The following is a 21,650-nucleotide window of genomic DNA, read 5'->3' as shown; positions in this document are numbered from 1 at the left end:
AAAAAAAAAAAAAAAAACAAAATCTGATGGAACAGAAGGTATTATATTATAATTTTATAAAACTGGTGTCTCTCATTTCCTTTTCCTTAATGTAGAGGTACCTTGTTTTGCATAAAAATAGTTGAAGAGTTGGCTCTTTTTTAAGCAGAATGCTTTCACTTTGAAGAAAATATGCCCTAATGTACATGTGTATGTATATATGTACTTTCTTTTATATACTGGTATACAATGGCTATGTAATAAAACATAAGATGTACAAAATAAATTTTCTGACACAAATAAAACTGGCTCTATAATAACTGAATGGTTAGATGAAAAGTAATGAATGGGTTATTTTCATTTAGAAAGAGCAAAGTATTTATAATTTTAAGTATGGAATCACATGATCAGATGTTCACAATAAAGAAGGCAATGTTAATTTTTTTATACGGCAATGAATAGAAAATACAGAACTAAGCTATGTGTATGATACATACTCAAAGAAGAGTTTTACATATACTTATATTATTTTTCATAGAAAACCTTCAGAAGGCTCTGTCTATATTACTCAAAGACATTAATTCCTTAGTTCATGTCATTTTTTTCCACTGCAATGACTAACGTGTGTCTGCTAGAGGGACAGCTGATGGATTTAGCTACAAAATGATACAGTGGTCAAGTAGCTGAATACATCCTAGTGGTCCTTGAGATTTTTTTTAATATAAAACTTAAAATACTTTTATTCAATTTTTTCTTCCATTTATTTATTTTATTGCATTTTAGGTCCTTGAGATTTTTACTTTTTTGTGATTATTCAATTTGCTATTTTTATTTAAAAGTTGTAGCATGCTATTATTATCAAAATTCTAGCTGAGAAGTGTTCTATAATGCTGTCATGCACCTAGAAACTACATCACTGATGTTGTATTATTATTTGTATAAATAATATTATAACCATTATAATTCCTCCCATTTACCCATTTTGAAGCCAAATCCTCTTAATTATGTTTAACATCTAACTGGTACTATGTAAAATGCATCAAACTGTCTACAATCAGGTAGGCAGCATAATCCTGAAAAACAATGCATGAAATTCATAGTTCATTAAGTAGGATGCAGCGCATTCAGAGAAAACAGTAGTCTTGGGACTGATTTGTTTGTTTAAATTGTATTTTAGGTACAGGGGTACATGAAGGTACCTTAGTCATAAAAGTAAATGATGTGTCACAGGGTTTTGGCGTACAGGTTATTTCTAGGGAGGCCTATAAATGCATCTGGTGCTGCTCTCTGGTCTTTGCTGACCTCTAATCTGCCTGGTGACAGTTTGTTCTGCTGTTGTCCACCATGACAAATGTGCCTCAGTCATTTTTCTCTTTTGGCTGGATATAACCATTACCTTCTTATCTTCCCTGATGACCTAGCTACACCTTGGTTTTCACAGGAATTATGGACTTCCCTTAGGTCTTTATTTCTGTCTTCATTTCATTGTTTATCCTGTCAACATTCAGGAGCCAGTTGTTCAGTTTCCACGATGTTGTGCAGTTCTGAGTTAGTTTCTTAGTCCTAAGTTATTTTCTAGGAACTTTTCTTAGGTTTCTTCCATTTAGTTTTTCACTGGCATATAGTGGCAATGTTGTATCCAGGCTGGCCAGATTTGGTGGCTCACACCTCTAATCCCAGCACTTTGGGAGGCTGAGGTGGGTGGATCACCTGAGGTCAGGAGTTCAAGACCAGGCTGGCCAACATAATAAAACTGTGTTTCTACTAAAAATATAAAAAACTAGCTGGGCACAGTGATGGGCACCCGTAATCCCAGCTACTGGGGAGGCTGGGGCAGGAGAATTGCTTGAACCCAGGAGGCGGAGGTTGCAGTGAGGTTAGATGGTGCCACTGCATTCCAGCCTGGGTAAAGAGGGAAACATTGTCAAAAGAATGGGTAAAGAGGGAAACATTGTCGAACGAAAGAAAGGAAGGAAGGAAGGAATTAAGAGTCTCAAGCATAACTAGTAAGCAAAATTTCCTCCAAGGTATTAATTTAAAAAGCAAGAAGGTTAATACTTAATCAAAATAATGCAAATGTTTCTTCTCTGATTTGCTTGACATAAACAACACAGTTTTAAAGTCTTTTTCTCTCAGAATTTAGTGCAAATTGCATTGATTAAATAATACTAACAGATGGATTAATTAAAGTGTCTTCTCAAAGTAGCATAAACAATGTAAATGATCATTAGATATTGATCAATTTATTTCAGACTCTATGTCTTTTATATGGAAGATATTTTTGGGCAATAGAGCATCCTATATGTCTCAGTCTAGGCTAGATAGGCTAATAACCAATTTTTTTTTTTTTTTTTTGAGACAGATTCTCACTGTGTTGCCCAGGCTGGAGTGCAGTAGCATGATCTTGGCTCACTGCAACCTCCGCCTCTGGAGTTCAAGTGATTCTCCTGTCTCAGCCTTCTGAGTAGCTGAGATTACAGGTGTGTACCACTATGCCTGGCTAATTATGCATTTTTAGTAGAGACAGGGTTTTGTCATATTGGCCAGGGTGGTCTCAAATTCCTTACTTGAGGTGATCCACCTGCCTTGGCGTCCCAAAGTGTTGGGATTACAGGCATGAGCCACTGCACCCGGTCACTAATAACGATTTTTTACTCTGGAGAGTGGAGAAGAAAGGGTGAGGGAAACTCATTTGTTAATTATTATATGTATTGGATGCAGCAATTCACATTTGTTAAATTATTTTATCTCCAGAGTCACCCTATAAGATAGACATTAGAAAGGAAAAAGCTAAGACACAAAAAGGTTTAGTGAAATGTCCAAAGTCACACAATCAGACAGACACCAAGTCAGGATTCCAAGCCAACAGCTTCCTGTTTTCTCTACCTCCCTCACCATTATCCAGGTAGCACCACTGCTGACATGTACACTTAGAGAAGACAAGGCCACAGTAGAGCTACTCTGCTATTTTGTGGATTCTGCTGATTCTCCCAAGAGCAAACCTCCAGCTATCAGGGGTGACAGAAGAAAAATGATTCATGGTGGTTAGGAATATGGGACTCAAATGCATTCTCTGCTGGACCCGGGTGTCCCAAGAATAAAGGAGAGAAACATGAAAAAGACCTGTGATCTCCTTAACTTCAGAGGGGAAAAATAAGCAGATAACAATGAGGTGACATGAGAGACAGAGTCTCTGGAGATCAAGTAACAAGAAATATGTTTTGCTTAAGTTAGGATGCTTACTCCAGAGTCAATTCTAGAGACTCCACCATTGACATAAACTGCAATTGATATGACAGCTGCACTCCAGCCATACACTCTGTATACTGAAATGTGTTTTACCCTGATATAAAATATTGCAATGTTATCTTTAAGGAAAAGTAAAAGAATGAAAGACTCAGTCTATGCTGAATGCAGAGTAACATCAAAGGAAGGGGTGAACAGTTTTAGCTTTCCTACTTCTTTAACAGGTTTTCTATAGAGTCTGTTCCAGCTATACCTCCTGCTAACCTTGGGAGACTTAGCGAGTGAATACTTCCTCTAAGAAGAAAGATTTCTCTTATTTTTTTTTTTCTGCTTTCCTTTCGGTGAATTTAAGCATTGGACAGGAGCAAGCAAAGGGATCAAACAGAAATCAGTTACTAAAGGTAAGACAAGAGATATAAAGGGTTCTGTCCATTTAACTTACTGTCATGGAGAAAAATTCAGAATCCTGTTAATTTCCTCAATCACTTCTCAACACAAAGTTCCCAGAGCACTGAGTGGCTAAAAAAGAATGTTAAATAAATACTCTATGTACTACTTTATTACCAAATGTATAAGCCATTAGGAAAAATATAAGCAGCAATAAATAAGATTATTTTAAAGCCTTTTTAAATAAAAGAAATATCTCATGAAACTTTAATGTTATTTTTAGAAACTCTTAGAAATTGAGAACCTAGATCTTTGGCTAAAGAATCTCTGGGCTAAAGAGTTGACTGAAAAATCTCAGCAGAGCCTGCAGAAATAATGCATAGAAGAGGAAAAATGTTAATCGGAATAGAGGGGGAGACGGAAACATGTTATTTACACCATAAGATGTAAAACAAACAATATTTTGCTATCTTGCTGATTAATACATGTGAGTTCTAAGAAAGAGAATTTTCTTCAACTGTAATTATATTTTCTCTTTGGAAACATGACATTTTTATATAATTAAATGTATTGTAGAGTATTAATAAGCAACTGGGAATTACAATATTGAGGGCTTTGTGTGTTAGTGCTCACATCTATTATTGACAGGGCCATTCTAAATGGCCTCAATTGTTAAGAGAATGAAAGTTACATTTGCTGGGTATACATTTAGACTCTTAGGCTAACTCTGAGAGCCCAAAAGACATGGGACAAGTTAATCGCTTTTACCTTACATTTTCCATCTGCAGAAAGGGGATGATAAATGCCTGTTATATAGAATTTAAATAAAACCGTACGGGCAAAACACTTAATAAAGTGCTTGTAGAGCGTAAGAAATCCTCAACAGATTTTAGTTGAGGATTTCAATACTTATATTTTACTCAGCATTACTTATTTTGTACATTCAGCACATCTAAGACATTTTATTCTGTGCACTATTTCTGTTAAAATAATGCTCTCAGAGAAACTTCCTGTTTGAGAATGAGAGAAGAAAGATCCATTCATTTTTTTTTCATTTCTTCTGAAGATGCTGTTATTTGAAGTAAACAGTAAGTTTACTTCAAGGAAGAGGACCTAGGCTATGTATCTATGCCAGTGAAAGACAGATGGAGGCAATGTGGTGCTGAAGAACAGCAAAAGATTTAGCCTCAAGAGACCTACACTGTAGCTCAGGATTCACCACTGATTGGATGAGAAACCCCCACACTTTGCTGGTCTCATCTAACAAAAGACAATATCACATATACTCTTGAGATATTACCTGATCATTACTTTCACTGATTTGTGGTAAGGTTTATATAAGATAATGGGTGCAATGACACTTTTTGAAATTGTTATGGAATTCTATTAAAATGTCAGCTTTAATTATTGATCAGGATATTGAACCCCTATCTCCACGTCAATTAGGTAGAGCCCAACATAAATAGGTGCTCTGTCTATGGCACTGTCTGTCATAATAGAACCAGCTCCTGCCCACTCTTTCCCTCACTTTTTTCAGAAACTTATTTATCTTCAACGTTAGCAAGATACTGGGTCACTCTGACCCCATGTTTTAATTTAGGCAGTATCAAATAACTTCCTTCTGTGAATAGTAAAGAATTTACCTCTGTCTTACCTTCTGAGCTATGCTTTGACAGTCAGCCTTGTAAAGTTTAAACTTTTGGTCAATAATCTGAGATCATGGAAGGGGTGGGGTATTTGAGTTAAAGGGAGAAGAATTCCACTGGTGGTGTTTAAACTCTGATTTGGAAGATCTAGTCTGGGCATCTATTCTGAATTTTCTTTTTTATTTCTTTTACTTTTCTCGTCTCATATTTGTCTTCATTACACCTTGCAAAGGGTAACTCTTATTTCCATTTTGATTACTTGGTATTAAATTATTTCCCTGATTCAGAGTAGGCTGACTGAAAAGTTGAATGTGCTCCTCTGATGTTTTTTGGGTCTCTTGAGAACTTGTGAATCTGAGTATTAAAGATTTTCACTGCCTCGGTTACTTCTGCCATTTTTTTTATCAGGGGTGCCTGCTCCTTCTTACAATCTGATGCTCTAAATGCTGGACTGAATCATGGAAAAGTACCATTTAACTGAACCTTTTCTGTTCTCTGTAGACATTTAGCCTGAGAAATCAGAAAGGGGTTTGAACTATACTGGCTGTGTGGGAATATTCTCTATGTTTTCTTATTTGACCAGACATTTTTTAAGTTATTCCTCTACCACAAGAGATTCAGCAGTTTACCATTTTCATTTTCTTTCTTTCTTTCTCTTTCAATCTTTCTTTCTTTCTCTCTTTCATTTCTTTCTCTCTTTCTCTCTCTTTCCCTCCCTCCCTGCCTACCTTCTTCCTTCCTTTCTTTTTTCCTTCCTTCCTTCTTTCCTTCCTTTCTTCTTTCTTTCTTTCTTTCTTTCTTTTTTGAGACAAAATCTTGCTCTATCACAGAGGCTGGAGTGGTGCAGTGACACAATTCCTGCTCACTGCAGCCTTGAACTCCTCAACTCAAGCAATCCTCCTTCCTCAGACTCCTGAGTAACTGAGACCACAGGCATGAGTCATCAGGCACAGCTGTTTTTTAAAAAAGAAAATTTGTAGAGATAAGATTTTGTCACATTGCCCAGGCTGGTCTGGAACTCTTGAGCTTAAGTGATCTGCCTTGCCTTGGACTCTCAAAGTGCTGGGATTACAGTTGTGAGCCACCATGCCCTGCCAACTATTTTTCTTGTCCAGTACTATTGATTAATTTTGTTAACTTCCGATATTTTTATTCATTCTATTAGTACTGCAGAAGAATAATCAGTGGCCTGAATTCATTCTATTATCCTTCTCCAGATGTTGTGTCTGTAGGGTGTGTCAATATATAAATTAATTTATTTATCACAAGTAATTATGGCACTCACATCTTAAGAATCAGTTATTTTAATTATTCAATAAATAGTCAACTCTAGGAATGACCACAGTTAATAGATACTAAATCACTTGCTTTAGTCATTACTTAGTAGGTAGCACACCTAGTACCAAGATACAAATCTTTGGATTTGACATCAAATCCAGCATACCTTTGATTTGCTTTTCACTTTTTGCTCTTCTGTTAGAATTTATGTTTTACTAAAAATACATTATAGCTCCATCACATATTCATCTGACTCATTCCACTTTACATCTTCTGACTTATTGCAGCTCAAAGGATGAGACATATGATAGAGATTCGAGGCAGAAATCAAACAGAAGTGACTGAGTTTCTCCTCTTAGGACTTTCCGAAAATCCAGATCTATGAGGGGTCCTCTTTGCATTGTTTCTGTTAATCTATGTGGCAACCATGGTGGGCAATTTGGGGATGATTGTATTGATTAAGATTGATCTCGGTCTCCACACCCCCATGTACTTGTTTCTCAGTAGCCTCTCTTTTGTGGATGCCTGTTACTCTTCTTCCATCACTCCCAAGATGCTGGTGAACCTCATGGCTGAGAATAAGGCCATTTCTTTTCATGGATGTGCTGCCCAGTTCTACTTCTTTGGCTCCTTCCTGGGGACTGAGTGCTTTCTGTTGGCCATGATGGCATATGACCGCTATGCAGCCATTTGGAACCCCCTGCTCTACCCAATTCTCATGTCTGGGAGAATCTGCTTCTTGCTGATAGCTACCTCATTCCTAGCAGGTTTTGGAAATGCTGCCATACACACAGGGATGACTTTTAGATTGTCCTTTTGTGGCTCTAATAGGATCAACCATTTCTACTGTGACAGCCCACCACTGCTCAAACTCTCTTGCTCCAATACCCAAGTCAATGGCATTGTGATCATGGCTTTCTCCAGCTTTAATGTCATCAGCTGTGTTACGATTGTCCTCATTTCCTACCTGTGTATCTTCATTGCCATCTTGAAGATGCCTTCGCTAGAGGGAAGGCACAAAGCCTTCTCCACCTGTGCCTCTCACCTCATGGCTGTCATCATATTCTTTGGGACAATTCTCTTCATGTACTTGCGCCCTACATCTAGCTACTCAATGGAGCAAGACAAGGTGGTCTCTGTCTTTTATACAGTAATAATCCCTATGCTAAATCCCCTCATCTATAGTTTAAAAAATAAGGATGTAAAACAGGCTCTAAAAAAGATCTTACAGAAACACGTCTTGTAAACACATGTTACCCCTCATTTGTTATGTAGAAGAAAATACATTTTCATGTTACTTGTATTCTCTAAGTTGTTTCTCCGTGTTAAAGTAGGTAATTTAAAATGAAGTATACTTTTTAATATCCTAATATCATGTATATGTATATACACATGGGTCCCTCTGATGCATCAATACAGCAGGTAAAAGTTGGGCCTGGAAAAAGAATCAAAACACTTGGAATTGGCTAATCTGGGGTTACATTTTAATTTAATTATTAAGCTTACCTCAGTCTGAATTTTATTATGGATTCATTGGTGTCTTTTAGTTCTGGGCAAACAGACTGAGGCAGACAGACATTTTAATGCAGAAAGTTTATCAGAGAGTGTTTTAACAAACAATATCTACATAGTGAGGGAAGCAGGATTGGACCGAAGGAGTTTAATTGTGATGAAGACTCAACCACTCTTACATGGCGTTCTGGAGCAGATATGTCCTTCAGAGGTGCCCCAAATTAAGAAAAAAGAAACAAGTATTTGTACCTCCATAACAGCCAGTTTTTGGATATGGGTCACCCACTGGGAAGGGGTATTATCTTGGACAAGGTAATTCCTTTCAGCAGGAGAAATTCCTGCAGTGTAGGTCAGCTATCAGCTGTCAGTTGCCTATATGGCTGGAAGTTGGGTAAATGAAAACTTCAACCTGAGAGGCAAATTTGGGTAGCGTGACACAGCATTCATAATAAATAATAACACTACTTACAAGTATGTCAACAAGTACCAAATAAGAAGTCTTATCAGAAATTATGATATTGTGGGAACCACAGCAATAATAGGGGAATATTTTACTGAATTTCGAATTAATCAGAATATTTTCTTGGCAGTAATCAAGGTACTTTAATATTTTATCTCTGCTCCTCCTAAGCGTTCACATAGTTTTCAGTAAACTTATCAAAGAAAATTCTATCTGTATTGCTTATTGTAGTGAGGAGGAAACTCTCAATGTTGGAGCAATGAGACAAAAGCCTTCTGTGATGAGATGACTTGTTGAAGGAAGTCTGAGTAATGATTTGGAATTAGGTCAAAGTCTAGTTCTAATTTCTTTCTATACCACCATCCACTATAGACCATGACAGAGACATCAGTGTTTCGAGTGTTGTGGTTGAGACCACCTCATTCTTGAAAAATTTATTCGAGACCAAAAAGGAAAAACCATTTCATCCTGACCACTTAGAAGAGTCCTCTCATGTCATATCCCCATAGCTCCCACTTTCAAATGTTAACTGAGCTTTCTCTCAAATGCATCCAAAACTGTATCAGAGCTTGCATTCTCTTTCGTATTTCCTTTTATTCTGGTTCATCTGCTGTCATATTTATCCCTTATCTTTTTTAAAATATCACTTTCCAAGGACTGTTGTACTTTGTCGTTATTCCTCACTGTCTTATGTCGGCATTTCACTCTTTACCCAGCTGAGATTCTGTGATTTCTCACATAATGACACGCTATCAATATGCTCTATTCCATGGTTCCTCCTTCCCTCCATTCTGTTCATCTGTCTCATACTTAGTTAAACGGAATTGTTTCTTTTATGTGTCCTCCATTTAACCTGATTAGTACAATTAGAGAGAATTCATCATCACTTTACTCTGTTACTGAACTTTCTTCATGCTTCATCCTGCAAAAAAAGATATGATTATCCCCCCACCTCTAAATTTTTATGAATACCCTCTTTCTTCCCTCATGTCATAATGAATACTGTGTCTCTGCTTCTACCTAAGACCAGCTCTTTCATGTCTTTGGAGCTTTCCTTGGACTTTACTTGTAAAGTTATAGCTCTTCTGTCCCCAAGCATTAGTATCTCAAATTCTATCATAATATCCTCATTTGTATACAAATATTTTCTGGTGTCACCCTTCTTCACAGACGTAAGTCCCATCCAGTCACCAACATATTAATTGATCCCTACTCCCCTCTACAATTAATCTTTCCAAAAGAACCACCTCTACTCATTGCCCCTAATTCCTCATATTTATTTACTGTATAACATGTTCCAGTTATATTTCTGTCTCATCAGTCCATTGTGCATAATCTTGTCAAGGATGCATGACACCTCAACACTACTTTATCCAAAGATCACTTATCTGTCTCACTTTTACTTGATATCTCGGAGGATTTTCCACAATTAATTCCTCCACCTGCCTTGATATACCCCTACATATGTTTCTATATCACCTCACCCTTCCGTTTTTCCTTCTTTCATTCCTACTTTTTCCCGGTTAGCATTTATAAGTTTCTCTCCAGCTCATTCTGGCCTTCACATCTTGGAGTAAAAGTCATGGTTTTGATATTTGGTTCTCCACCTGCACTCAATCCTTCGGTGACATAAGAACTGTGACATGATTTCAAAATCTATGTCTCTAGCCTTGACCTCTCACCTGAGTTCCAGGTTCATATATTTAATTAACAACCTGGCATGTAGTGACGTTGGATGCATGAAAGCATTAAGAAATTAGTTTTCTCTTCTTAGTTATGATACTCAGACATATGTAAAATAATCACACCTTTTGTAATAGAAGAGACTATACCTCCTAATCATACTAATGTCTTTTAACTTAAAATTATCTCAATATTAAGTCACAGATTATATTTTCTATTAGTTTGGTGCAAAAATAATTGCAGATTTTTGCACTACTTAACAAAATAGCAAAAACTGTAATATTTTTGCACCAAATTACTATTATATTTCTTTAGTTTGTGTTGAAACAAGAAAATTGGCAACTTTTCTATCTTTACTCATAATCCATTAAAATATTAGTTGAATAACTGGCATGTAACATACTGGAGATACAACAGGTAAGAAAACCAAGTTCCTTATCTCAACAAATTTATATTTAAGTGAGGGAAAATATATTGCCTCTGTCACATGTATTATGCATGTGTGAATGTGTGTGTGCATTTCACTTAAACATAAATGGCGTTTTGAAGAAAAATGAAGCAGGCAATAAAATAGGGAGCAGTGGAGTTAGAAATGGGGTCTCTGTTGAAAAACATCTGAGCAATGCCTGGAAAGGGATGATGCCAAATAAGTGTTTGTGGAAGAGTTTTCTGTGTATACATGCAGTAAACACAAAGACTCCAAGGCAAGATCCTCTTCCATTTGTTAGAAGAACTGCAAGCAGACAAATATATGTAGACCAAAGAGAGAAAATTAAAGGAGGGAGAGAATGGCAATCAAGAAGCTTCTGAGAGAGACAGTCAGATCATGTAAGTCCTAGTAGCTCAAAAACAGTTTTGTGTTTTACTTTTTCAAATTACTTTGTAACAGGTGTCTCTCACCAATGTCAGAGGGTAACATACAAGAGGAAATGAACAAACTTAATTTTGTTGGCTATTTTACCAATACCAAGGATGGTGTCTGCTTCATGGAACATACTTATTGATATTTATTGAATGAATGAAGAAGTTAATGAAATGAAAGACATAGTCTGGTAGAAATGAATAAAGATTGTGTTTTCAATGGAATTCTGAGGGTTGGAGGCAGGATCTGATCAATTCTGTAGATTTAATTCAATGCTGTGCTCAATGGAGCCTCTGGATCATGAGATACCTTTTGTTATTCTCTAAATTCCTAAGATACTCTCTAAGTGATACCCTGGGGAAAATGTAGTTCAGTTACCTCAGTGAAAAATAAATTCGCTTTTTAATTAAGGATTGGCATATTTCAGACTTTAGACTTTTTCGTGTTTAACAGAGACTAAATCTCCAAAGAACGATCACAGCCTTAATAAGAATGATCTTGGGCCTTGGAGTGAAAAGCCGTGGATTTTATCATTTGCTGAATTAAAGGATAAAATGCACTGCTGGATTTGCCATAATTGATTCATTTATGTCACTTGTGCAGTTTTCAAAGCCATAAATGTGACTGTTCAAAACAGAAAACTCGTATTCCTACAAAACAAAAATAAATTAATAAGAACCACTACTTTTAGTGAATGTTACTTAAGGACAGAAGGAAAGATCACTTAACTATCATAACTTGTTCCAATGTAGAAAGTTTCCTGAGTACTTGAAAAAAAAATTTTTAATTTGGATTAAATGTCTTAAATTAAATGTATCCAAAATAATGAATTTAATGTTGTCAGTCAACTAAGCTGTGAACATACATTTTTTTAAAAGAGTGAGATTTAGAATCACTAGAAACAAATGAATAATTGTATAGCATATTCAACATATATATATACACATACATATAGGAATGTATGTATCCTGTACATATATACAAATGTTTATGGTGTAAATACATGAAAATTTTATTATTTTGTATATAAAGAGAGCCAGAACACAAATACATATTTAATTCTCTATGAAGAACCTTAAATTGAATAATTTTATGCCATTAGATGCATAAATTGAGAAACTGATCACAATTTTCAGACCTTTTCTTGTATTTTAGTTGTGCTTGCTCTATGACATTGCACAAGTTAATATTCCTTAGTTCAAATTTATGTTTAATACAAAGGTAATTCTATCCTGTTTGTTGCAAATCCATATGTCCATGAGAGATGATGTATCCAATGCTCTTTATACTAAATGAAAAGTAAGCCACTTCATGTATATTGTTCTAAATCTATATTATGTACACATGGTGGAAAAACAGAGTTACAAAAGCTAAATACGTTCCTTCCCTCACATATATATATAATATATAAGATCCTATGAGTGTATGGATATGTTATATATATGTCATATATGTTATATATGTGTGTCATATGTATGTTACATATGTGTGTCGTATATACGTCATGTGTGTCATGTATATCATATATGTGTCAGGTGTGTCTCCTGTATGTGTCCCATGTCGTATATGTCATATGTGTTACATATATGTCATATATATGTGTTATATATGTTTTATATATAAAGCCTTCATAGATTCAGCTATATCAGAGAGATATATCCATGAGGGAAACAACTTGTTTATATATGTAACATATATATACACATATATATATATATATATGTGTGTGTATATATATATATAACATATCCATACAATCATAGGATCATATATATCAGAGAAAAATTAAGGCTTTTATGTCAGTTTATGCATTTATTACATATATAATGTGGCTGTTCATGTGTTTGTACATACATATTTATGCAAAAATAAGAGACTTAAAGAATGGCCACAAATTTTTTAAGTGCCTATAAAATAGAATTTTATATGTTTTAGAGATAGGAGAATTAGCTTAAAAGACTGTCACAGTAATGGAAGTAAAAGACAGCTTGGGACTTGGTGGCAGGGAAAGTGGCAGAGGTAGCTGGCTCAGGGCCTAAATCTTGTAAAGGAAAATCCGATAGAATAATCTAGTGGATTGGCTATACAGCAAGTGAGAAAGAGAAAATATCATTTATCCAGCATTTTGTCTATTTATATAATTTCATCTGTGCCAATGAAAGCATGGAGCTGCGATTGACTTGAGATGGGGAATGCTATGTTTGGAGCAAATTAGAGGAGGACATGAAGGATTCAGCTTTGGTCATACTGACTTTCTACTTGATATCCATGTGGAGATGTAAGCAATTAAATTACAAGCTCGGAATTTGGAAAAGAGGACAGGACTAGAGATATAACTCAGAAGGTACAAGTGCATAGGCAATATTTAAAACCATCAGACAATAAGAGCACCTGGGTTGAGTGGAAATAGGAAAGCAGGAAGCTCTGAGACACTCCAACACAAAGAGGGAGAAGAGGAGGAACAAGGAACAGAGATAGAAGGAGCAACCCATGTAGCAGGAAGAAGAACCAGAGAGTTTGATGTTCTGGAAGAGTAGAGAAAAAAGCCTTTTAAGGGGTGGTAGGCAATTATGTCTAATGTTATTGATAGATCAAGAAAAATGAGGCCTGAGAATTCACCATTGGATTTAGCAACAAAGTCCAGTGATGTCTTGAATAAAAGCAATTTCCATGGAGTGATGGAGGGAAAAGCCTGATTAGAATGGGCTAACAGAAAACAAGAAATGCAGAATTCAGTACCGAAAAGATATGTAACTGTGTCCATATGTTTATCTGCTAAGGGGATGGTGGAGATATTGGATGACAGGTGATTCAGCAGTAGGATCAGAAGAGGAAGAGAAAAAGTTGGAGAGTAGAATAGGATATCACCAAAAACGGTCTCTCTCTCTCACACACACGTAACACATGCATTATTTTAAATAAAATAGGTAATAAAGTTTACTTAAGGGATCTTTTCTTCTTTATCTCCACATAAAGAGTAGCTATGCACACATTTTCAGAACATTTAGAAGTACGCTTACTTATAGTGAAAAATGAACAATTTAATATCGTCAGTTTTGGGAGAATAATTTGCTTTGTTTGTTCCTTTCTTAAGTAAATTTTACTGTGTATATTTAAGGTTTAACACATTACGCTATAGGGTGCCTATAGATGTATACTTACATATAGATGCATACAGCTAATACAGTCATTACTCTTGTGAGGCACTTTAACATATCTATCATGGTTTCTTTCTCATCCCAGCACATGAGTCTTCTATTCTGAGACTAAGATATGAGAAACTTTACAACCGTATCTGAATTTATTCTCCTGGGATTCAAGGATCACCCAGAACTATAGTGCCTTCTTTTGTGTTGTTCCTACGCATCTACATGATCACTGTTGTTGGAAATCTTGGCATGACTCTGTTAATCAAGATTGACTCACATCTCCATACTCCAATGTACTTCTTTCTCAGTAACTTGTCCCTGGTTGACTTCTGTTATTCTTCTGTCATTGCCCCTAATATGCTGATAAATTTCTGGGTGGAGAACCCAGTCATTTCATTTAATGAATGTGCCACTCAGTTCTTGTTCGGCTCCTTTCCTGGCATTGAGGGTTTTCTGTTGGCGGTCATGATGTATGACCGTTATGTGGCCATCTGCAAGCCTCTGCTTTATGCAGTCCTGATGTCCCCCCAACTCAGTGCCCTCCTGGTGTCGGCCACATATCTTGCAGGCTTTGTAAATGCTGCCATTCACACTGGCTTCACCTTCCAGCTGTCTTTCTGCCGCTCCAATGTCATTAACCATTTTTTCTGTGATACTCCGCCCCTCCTGAAACTCTCTTGTTCTGATACACACATCAGTGAGGTTGTCATTTTTGCCTTTGCCAGTTTTAATGAATTGAGCTGTCTCTTACTTATTCTTGTTTCCTACCTCTACATCCTTGCTGCCATCTTGAGGATTCACTCTGCAGAAGGTAGGCACAAGGCCTTCTCCACCTGTGCTTCCCACTTGACGGTGGTCACCATCTTCTTTGGGACAATCCTGTTTATGTATCTGCGTCCCAGCTCCAGCTACTCAATGGATCAAGACAAAGTGGTGTCTGTATTTTACACAGTAGTCATCCCCATGTTGAATCCTCTCATCTATAGTTTGAGAAACAAGGAAGTCAAAGCTTCTTTAAGTAAAATTTTTAAAACAGTCTCTTATGTCTCTACTTAGAATCATCAAACCATGGGATGCCAGGACTCCAAGGAATCTTACAAATGACCAAATCCACTTCCATTCACCCTGATTTCATTTCATTCTGCCATGAGACATCTTCTGATAGTAGAGTTGGACTATTTCAAGCAACCTGGAGAATATGGCCACTCTATATAAATCCCACTCATTCCACATAACTTAATTCTCAAAATAACCGACTATCACAGTGCAACACCATGTTCATAGACACAAAACTCAGTATAACAATTGCTGAGACAGAGAAAGACTGAGTTGCAAAAGCTGTATTTCTACCTTCCTCTATGTGTGATGGCTCTTTGGGTGATGGTTGAACGGCTTAATGAGAAATAAGCTGAGTCAGAACGTGTCCACACAGCAAAACAAGACTTAGAAACTATGCCGTGCCCCTAGTGAACCAGAGAGAGATACCAGAACTAAATCATGAGAGAGGGGCTGAGCACAGTGTTCTTAACCTAGAGAAAGAATATGTAGCAACAATAATGAGAATAAATTCCAGGATAAGAATAAGGACAAAACCCCAGAGAAGATGCCAAAATGTATTATAGAGTGTAAATTTCTGGGATTAGGAAAGAGGTATCATGCACAATTCTTGTGTGTAAAGTGTCAGGTTGTTTGATCTTTACGTGTGGAAGTGGTTTAACCTTCAAGAAGTAGGGCAAGATGCACATTCTTTCTCTAATGCTTTGGCAAATAACCGTGTATGCCTGTTTTGCTGCTAGATGCAATTTTATTTTGGTAAGTTAAATGTTTTCAGCTGATTTGACTAGCAGTTCTAACTAACATATCTCCTAAGTAGGACTACGTTTTCTTTGCAGATTGTAGTCATGGACATGTGAACAATAAATGCTTTCAAATGGTGGGTACTGGATAAAACAGCTTGTATGACCATAGTAGATGATTTCATTCAAAGACTAATTGTCATCTAAATGAGAAAGTGGCCACTTAAGAGCACCTAAGAAATAATTTTCCTTACAGTTACAGCATATTATTTTTGATGAGACATTGAACCTCAATATTATAATTTCATCCTCCTTTATTCTGCCTTTCAGATGTTGCATATTAAAAATACACAATATATTGCTCAATCAATGTTTTTGCCTGTCTCACCATTCTTCTTCCTGAAAGACCTTCATATTTCAAGACATAGCACAAATATTATTTTCGTTGTCCTTCCCAAAGTAGACAACTATGTATGTATATTCTGGTGATTCTATAGATATTACAGCTCTAATCATCTCTTAGTCTCAGAAACAAATAATAATAGTACAATGTAACATTTCCTAACATAGTCTGAGAGCTCTGTAAGAAATGAAACCTACTTATAACTCTCTCCATGCCTTCATAGCAGCCCATCAATAAGAGTTTTTAAATTGAGAACATAATTCCAATAAAAGGCTCAGCATTATGGAAGACAAAATGTTGCTCTAGCGTCATTTTCAATAATCTCAATTTTAAAAAGTCAATGTTGGAATTGAAAGTTCTATTATATCTGGTGGGTAATCTGTCAGATAATGTTTATTCCTTTTAAATCAAGTTGTCCTGAGTTCTTGGAAACTAAAAACTTTAATAAACAAAAAATATGTTAGTATTTTACATCTTTCATTTTACATAGAACATATGTGATTTCACCATATAGTAATAAAATATTCATAGTTTTTTCATGAAGGCACAAAAGATTATTCAAACTGACATAGGCCTGGAATTTGAACGGTCTCTGTGATGCCAAGCCTTTCATTTGTTTTCTCATATTATGTATTATTTTTTTTCTGTTCACAGGCTTTTTACACAATGTACTCATCTTGACACATTTTCAGAATTATCGCATTACAGGGAAAGTGTCTGTTTTTAGAAAGAACTGTTCTTGCCTGAGATGGCTCTTGTGTCCATTAGCTGTATGTGTCTGTGTGGTATGTGTGTATTTGTGTATATACACACATATACACATATACACATATATGTTGGTGATGGGGGTGGAGTCATGCTTTACAAGGAGAAATCTTGCTGTACAATAGTGACTAGAGTCCACAATACATTTATTCAGTAAAATTATATTCCTTGCCTTTCTACTACTCTTTCCATTAACAAACTCTTAGTGTAGGAAATGATGCTTTATGCTATTTAGACCTCAAGAAGAAGGTTAAAATAACTCACTCGATTAGTTGATGGACTAGACGTGTTCCCATATGGTTTGTAGGTTTCTTCTTACAAAACATGTTTACAACACCGTATGTCACATTGCATAGAGTTCTTCTAATAGAAAAGGTAAGTACTGGGCTCTATACCTGGGTGATAAAATAATGCATACAACAAACCCCCATGACACTAGTTCACCTATCTAACAAACCTTCACCTGTACCTCCTAACCTAAAATAAAAGTAAAAAGAAAAAAGGTAAGTATGGCCCATGTATTTCACATTTGCTTTTGACATAATGGTCAGCATTGCCCCAACTAGCATTATGGTTCACTACATTTTATTTTACTAAACACACCGATTACTGACTTACTCTAACATTTTTAAAAACAAAATACAGAAGTCAGGATCTTCTTAATAGGTATATGACAGTTACTGTAAATATTGGGATTAAACTGGCAGCCAGGTCCCCCTTATATGATAGAGAATCAGAAAAAATGCCATAAGGTGGGGCAGAAGACATGAGTTTTAGGCTCAAACCTTGAAAATGCAGCTCTTGCTTCTTTGGTTTCTCGATATAGTCTAGATTTGTAAGCTTCCTGTGTTTTCTTCTTTCTGTCTCAAATTGTTTCAAATTAAGTAGTCATAGACCAAAGATATAGTAAGAAAGAGCATCTGAAATTACAATTTTTTTTCTTTTTTTTTTTTTTTTTGAGAAGATAATCAGTTTTTGCTGAAGGAAACTGTAATGTATAACATGAATGTAAATCGTTTTCTTATTTAGAAAATATATTGTAAATCATTTTAGTTTGCTGATAAGAGTGGCTTGAAGATGCTCAATATTGGTGACTGAGGTAGTGAAAGGAAAAATTACTCTGCTAACTAATCAAGTAGAAATAAGTTCTTGAGTAAGGACTAAACATATGACCCTGCTTAATCATAAAGAGCTGACTTCTGCTGTGGTGATTCCTATCAATCATCACTTCCAAACAACGTCACACTCATTATTCCCATTGGACTTACACTTAATCCTAAGCTATGTATATCCAAAAATATATTATTGTTATTCCAGAGAATTCCATTTAGGTAGAACCAATGAAGATCACTTTTTGATTTTTTCTAAAAGACTCATCTCATTTATATTTTATTGGGATATTGTAGTTGCTGAATTTTTCTTTGTCTTTCCAAAGTTTCTCATAAACATTCTTTTCAAGGCCTGTTTCACATCCTTGTTTCTCAGACTGTAGATAAATGGGTTCAGCATAGGACTCACAAAAATACAAAACACTGCCACAAGTTTCCCTTGCTGAACAGACCCCTCATTTGCTGGTCTCAGGTACATGCAGAATAGGGACCCATAGAACATAGTGACAGCTGTCAGGTGGGAGCCACAGGTGGAGAAGGCTTTGCGCTGCCCTTCACTGGAATGGACCCTCATAACGGCAATGAAAATTAAAATGTAGGAAATGAAAATGATGAGCAGGGAAACTGTGAGGTTAATCCCTGCTGACAGAAATAAGGCAGTTTGTTTTATGTAAGTGTCAGAACATGTCAACATTAAGAGGGGTGGGTCAGCGCAGTAGAAATGGTTGATGGTGTTGGGTCCACAAAAGGACAAGCGAGAGGTCAGTATTACTTGCATCGTGCCCACCATAGAACCCCAAAAGTAGGGGAAAGTCAGCAGGCAGATGCAAACGGGTCTGGTCATTTTACTGCTGTAATGTAGGGGACTGCAGATTGCCATGTAGCAGTCATAGGCCATGGAACCAAGCATGTAATATTCAGTAAGGAGCAGAGTCACAAAGACAAAACACTGGGCCAGGCACCCAGCATAAGAAATGGTCTTCTTCTCAGATAAGAAATTAACAAGCATCTGTGGAGAGACATTAGTGGAATAAAAAATATCCACACATGCTAAATGAGTAAGGAAAAAATACATGGGGGTTTGCAGCCGAGGAGTGAATCGGATTAGGAAAATAATCCCAAAGTTCCCGGTCAGGGTGATGAGGTAAATCAGGAGAAATACCACAAAAAGCATAGACTGTAGCTCTGGCCAACTAGTCAGTCCCAGCAGAATAAACTAAGTTGCCTCCGTGTCATTGCGTTTGGGATCTATCTTCATCTTCATAGTCTCCAATAAGAAAAGAAGAATGTGCCAGATACAAAAAGAGAAATAAATCATAAGCAAACTAAGAACAGGCAAAAATCAATGAGCACTAGAACAAACTAGTGTTACAAAGAGAATTGCAAGAGTATTTCCCTTGGAGATGGAAAAGTCTCAATAGATGCTTTAAGGTAGTTTATGACTCTAGTTAAAGCAGACAGTACAGGAGATTTTGAGATCCATGCACCATATTGTGCTGGCCATTTTGGCTTCTTCCACCTCCGCTCTGCTAACACATATGAGATTTGACGTAGCTCACTGGTGCCCCTAAATAGACTGTGGAATCAGAATCCTTTATCCTCAAAAAGGCAACCACCACATTCTGATAATGATACAAACTCTTGATCTGGGAACATGGCTAATGAGTAACTCCCTGCAGACTGGCTCCATCATTGCCAGCAAGAGTAAATCTTCTGTCGTCTGTACATTGGAGGATCACATATTTCCTGAGTCTATTGTATATACATTCAGGTTCAGTTTCTTCCTCATTTCTCATTCTCCATTAACAATGGGCATCTCCTGGTCCCTTGGTGTTCTGTCCATCCTAACTTTTTTTGTTCGAAGCAACAACTAATAGATACTTTGGATTGTTTCTCCACCTAATATCCACTTTCATTTCATAAATCACATTTTATCTTGTAATATCCCAATTTAGTTTATATATTTCAACTTGTCCTACACCATTGACTTACCATCTTATATCTGACCCATCAGGAAGTCTTCTAAGGTCTACCTTCCAAATGTTACACAATAAATTTTAAAACCACTTTTCAGGATTTCCTCTGCTGGCAGTCAGTCTTAGATAAAATTATCTCTTGCTTAAGCTACGACAATAGTTCTTTCTTCCATTCTTGAAATTATTTGTTCTCCAACACCAGACAGTTGTATTTCATAAACATAAATCACAGCCTTTTACTAACTTGGTAAAACAGTCCAAGATTTTTCATCACATGTGGGCTAAAATCTAAACCTCTCACCAGGACACACCAGGACCTGTGTGATGTCCTCCCAATGTGTCTTCAAATTCTTCTCTTTCCACTTTCCTTTCAGCCCTTCTTCTCCTGCTACCTTGACCTTTCTAGCTCTTCCTTGATCATGCTGAGCACACAACCACTTCAGCTCCCTCTGCCTAGAATATTCCTTCCCAGGTTTTGAGTGATTCATTTCATCACTTCATTCTATTCCAAATACCTTGTTAGTCATGAATCCAACTTGACTTATTTTTCCTCATATTAATTATCACTCCTGAAATTGTTTACTTAAATGTGCATTCTCTGTTCCCTCCAAAGTGATGGCTACATGAGGACAGGAACATCATTTGTGCCATATCCTCAGAACTTGGACAAATGCCTGAATCATAATAGATACACAGTAACCATTGGTGGATGAATTAATGAGGTCACTTTGCCGACTCACATCAGCTGGCATTTCATGGTGTGCAGATCTCTTACCTTTTAGATGTTATCAGTAGAGACCAAGTTACTACAAAAAATTCCAGCTACCATGTGAAGAACGTATGGAAGGGAGTGCAATTAGACATAGAGAGATCATTATGGTTTGGTTTTAGTAACAAAGCTAGTGATAACGTTGCCTGAGCTAAGACTTCGCATATTAAGTTAAAACTTTCAGTTTGCACTTGTTGGAAATTAGGTGGGAGTTGAGTCAGGGCTGCAAAAATGAGTTGTCTTTAATTATGATAGAAAATCTTGCAAGGATGAGAGGATATAGAATATTTATACCTTTTAAAGAAAAACTGTATTTCTTTATTTATGTATCACATATTCACAAATCTAACATTGAGTTCAGTGGTTATCAGCCCTGGCTTCACATGAGAATCAAGTTGGAGTTTTTAAAAACACTGATAGCTAGGTTCTAGGCCAACCCAGGTGGGGCACACACACACACACACACACGAAATATTATTTTAAGTTCTGGGATATATGTGCAGAATGTGCAGGTTTGTTACACAGATAAACATGTGCCATGGTGTTTTGCTGCACCTAATTGATATGATATTTTTAATAAGCTTTTATACTATTTTAATGCACAGACAACATTGAAAGCACTGAACTAGG

At 36.4% G+C, this 21,650-nt stretch overlaps 1 protein-coding gene and 1 pseudogene across 1 annotated transcript; both read left to right on the top strand.

Annotated features, from left to right (window-relative positions):
• The first annotated feature begins 6,809 nt into the window (after positions 1-6,809).
• On the top strand, positions 6,810-8,003 carry LOC108295153 (olfactory receptor 5AP2). Its single transcript, XM_017517195.2, has one exon. The coding sequence runs from the start codon at positions 6,964-6,966 to the stop codon at positions 7,780-7,782; it is 819 nt and encodes a 272-aa protein (XP_017372684.1). The 5' UTR covers positions 6,810-6,963; the 3' UTR covers positions 7,783-8,003.
• A 6,298-nt stretch (positions 8,004-14,301) lies between these two features.
• Positions 14,302-15,321, top strand: LOC108295174 (annotated as a pseudogene).
• The last annotated feature ends 6,329 nt before the right edge of the window (positions 15,322-21,650 follow it).

The sequence above is a fragment of the Cebus imitator genome, unplaced genomic scaffold (genome assembly GCF_001604975.1).
Source record: "Cebus imitator isolate Cc_AM_T3 unplaced genomic scaffold, Cebus_imitator-1.0 Scaffold622, whole genome shotgun sequence".
NCBI classification, from domain to species: Eukaryota; Metazoa; Chordata; class Mammalia; order Primates; family Cebidae; genus Cebus; species Cebus imitator.
The sequence above is the reverse complement of the archived record's forward strand: the minus strand, read 5'-3'. Positions and strand labels throughout refer to the sequence as shown.

Bases quoted from the DNA above. Each gene is read 5' to 3' on its own strand.
- LOC108295153 (XM_017517195.2), top strand. From the start codon at position 6,964: ATGGTGGGCAATTTGGGGATGATTGTATTGATTAAGATTGATCTCGGT.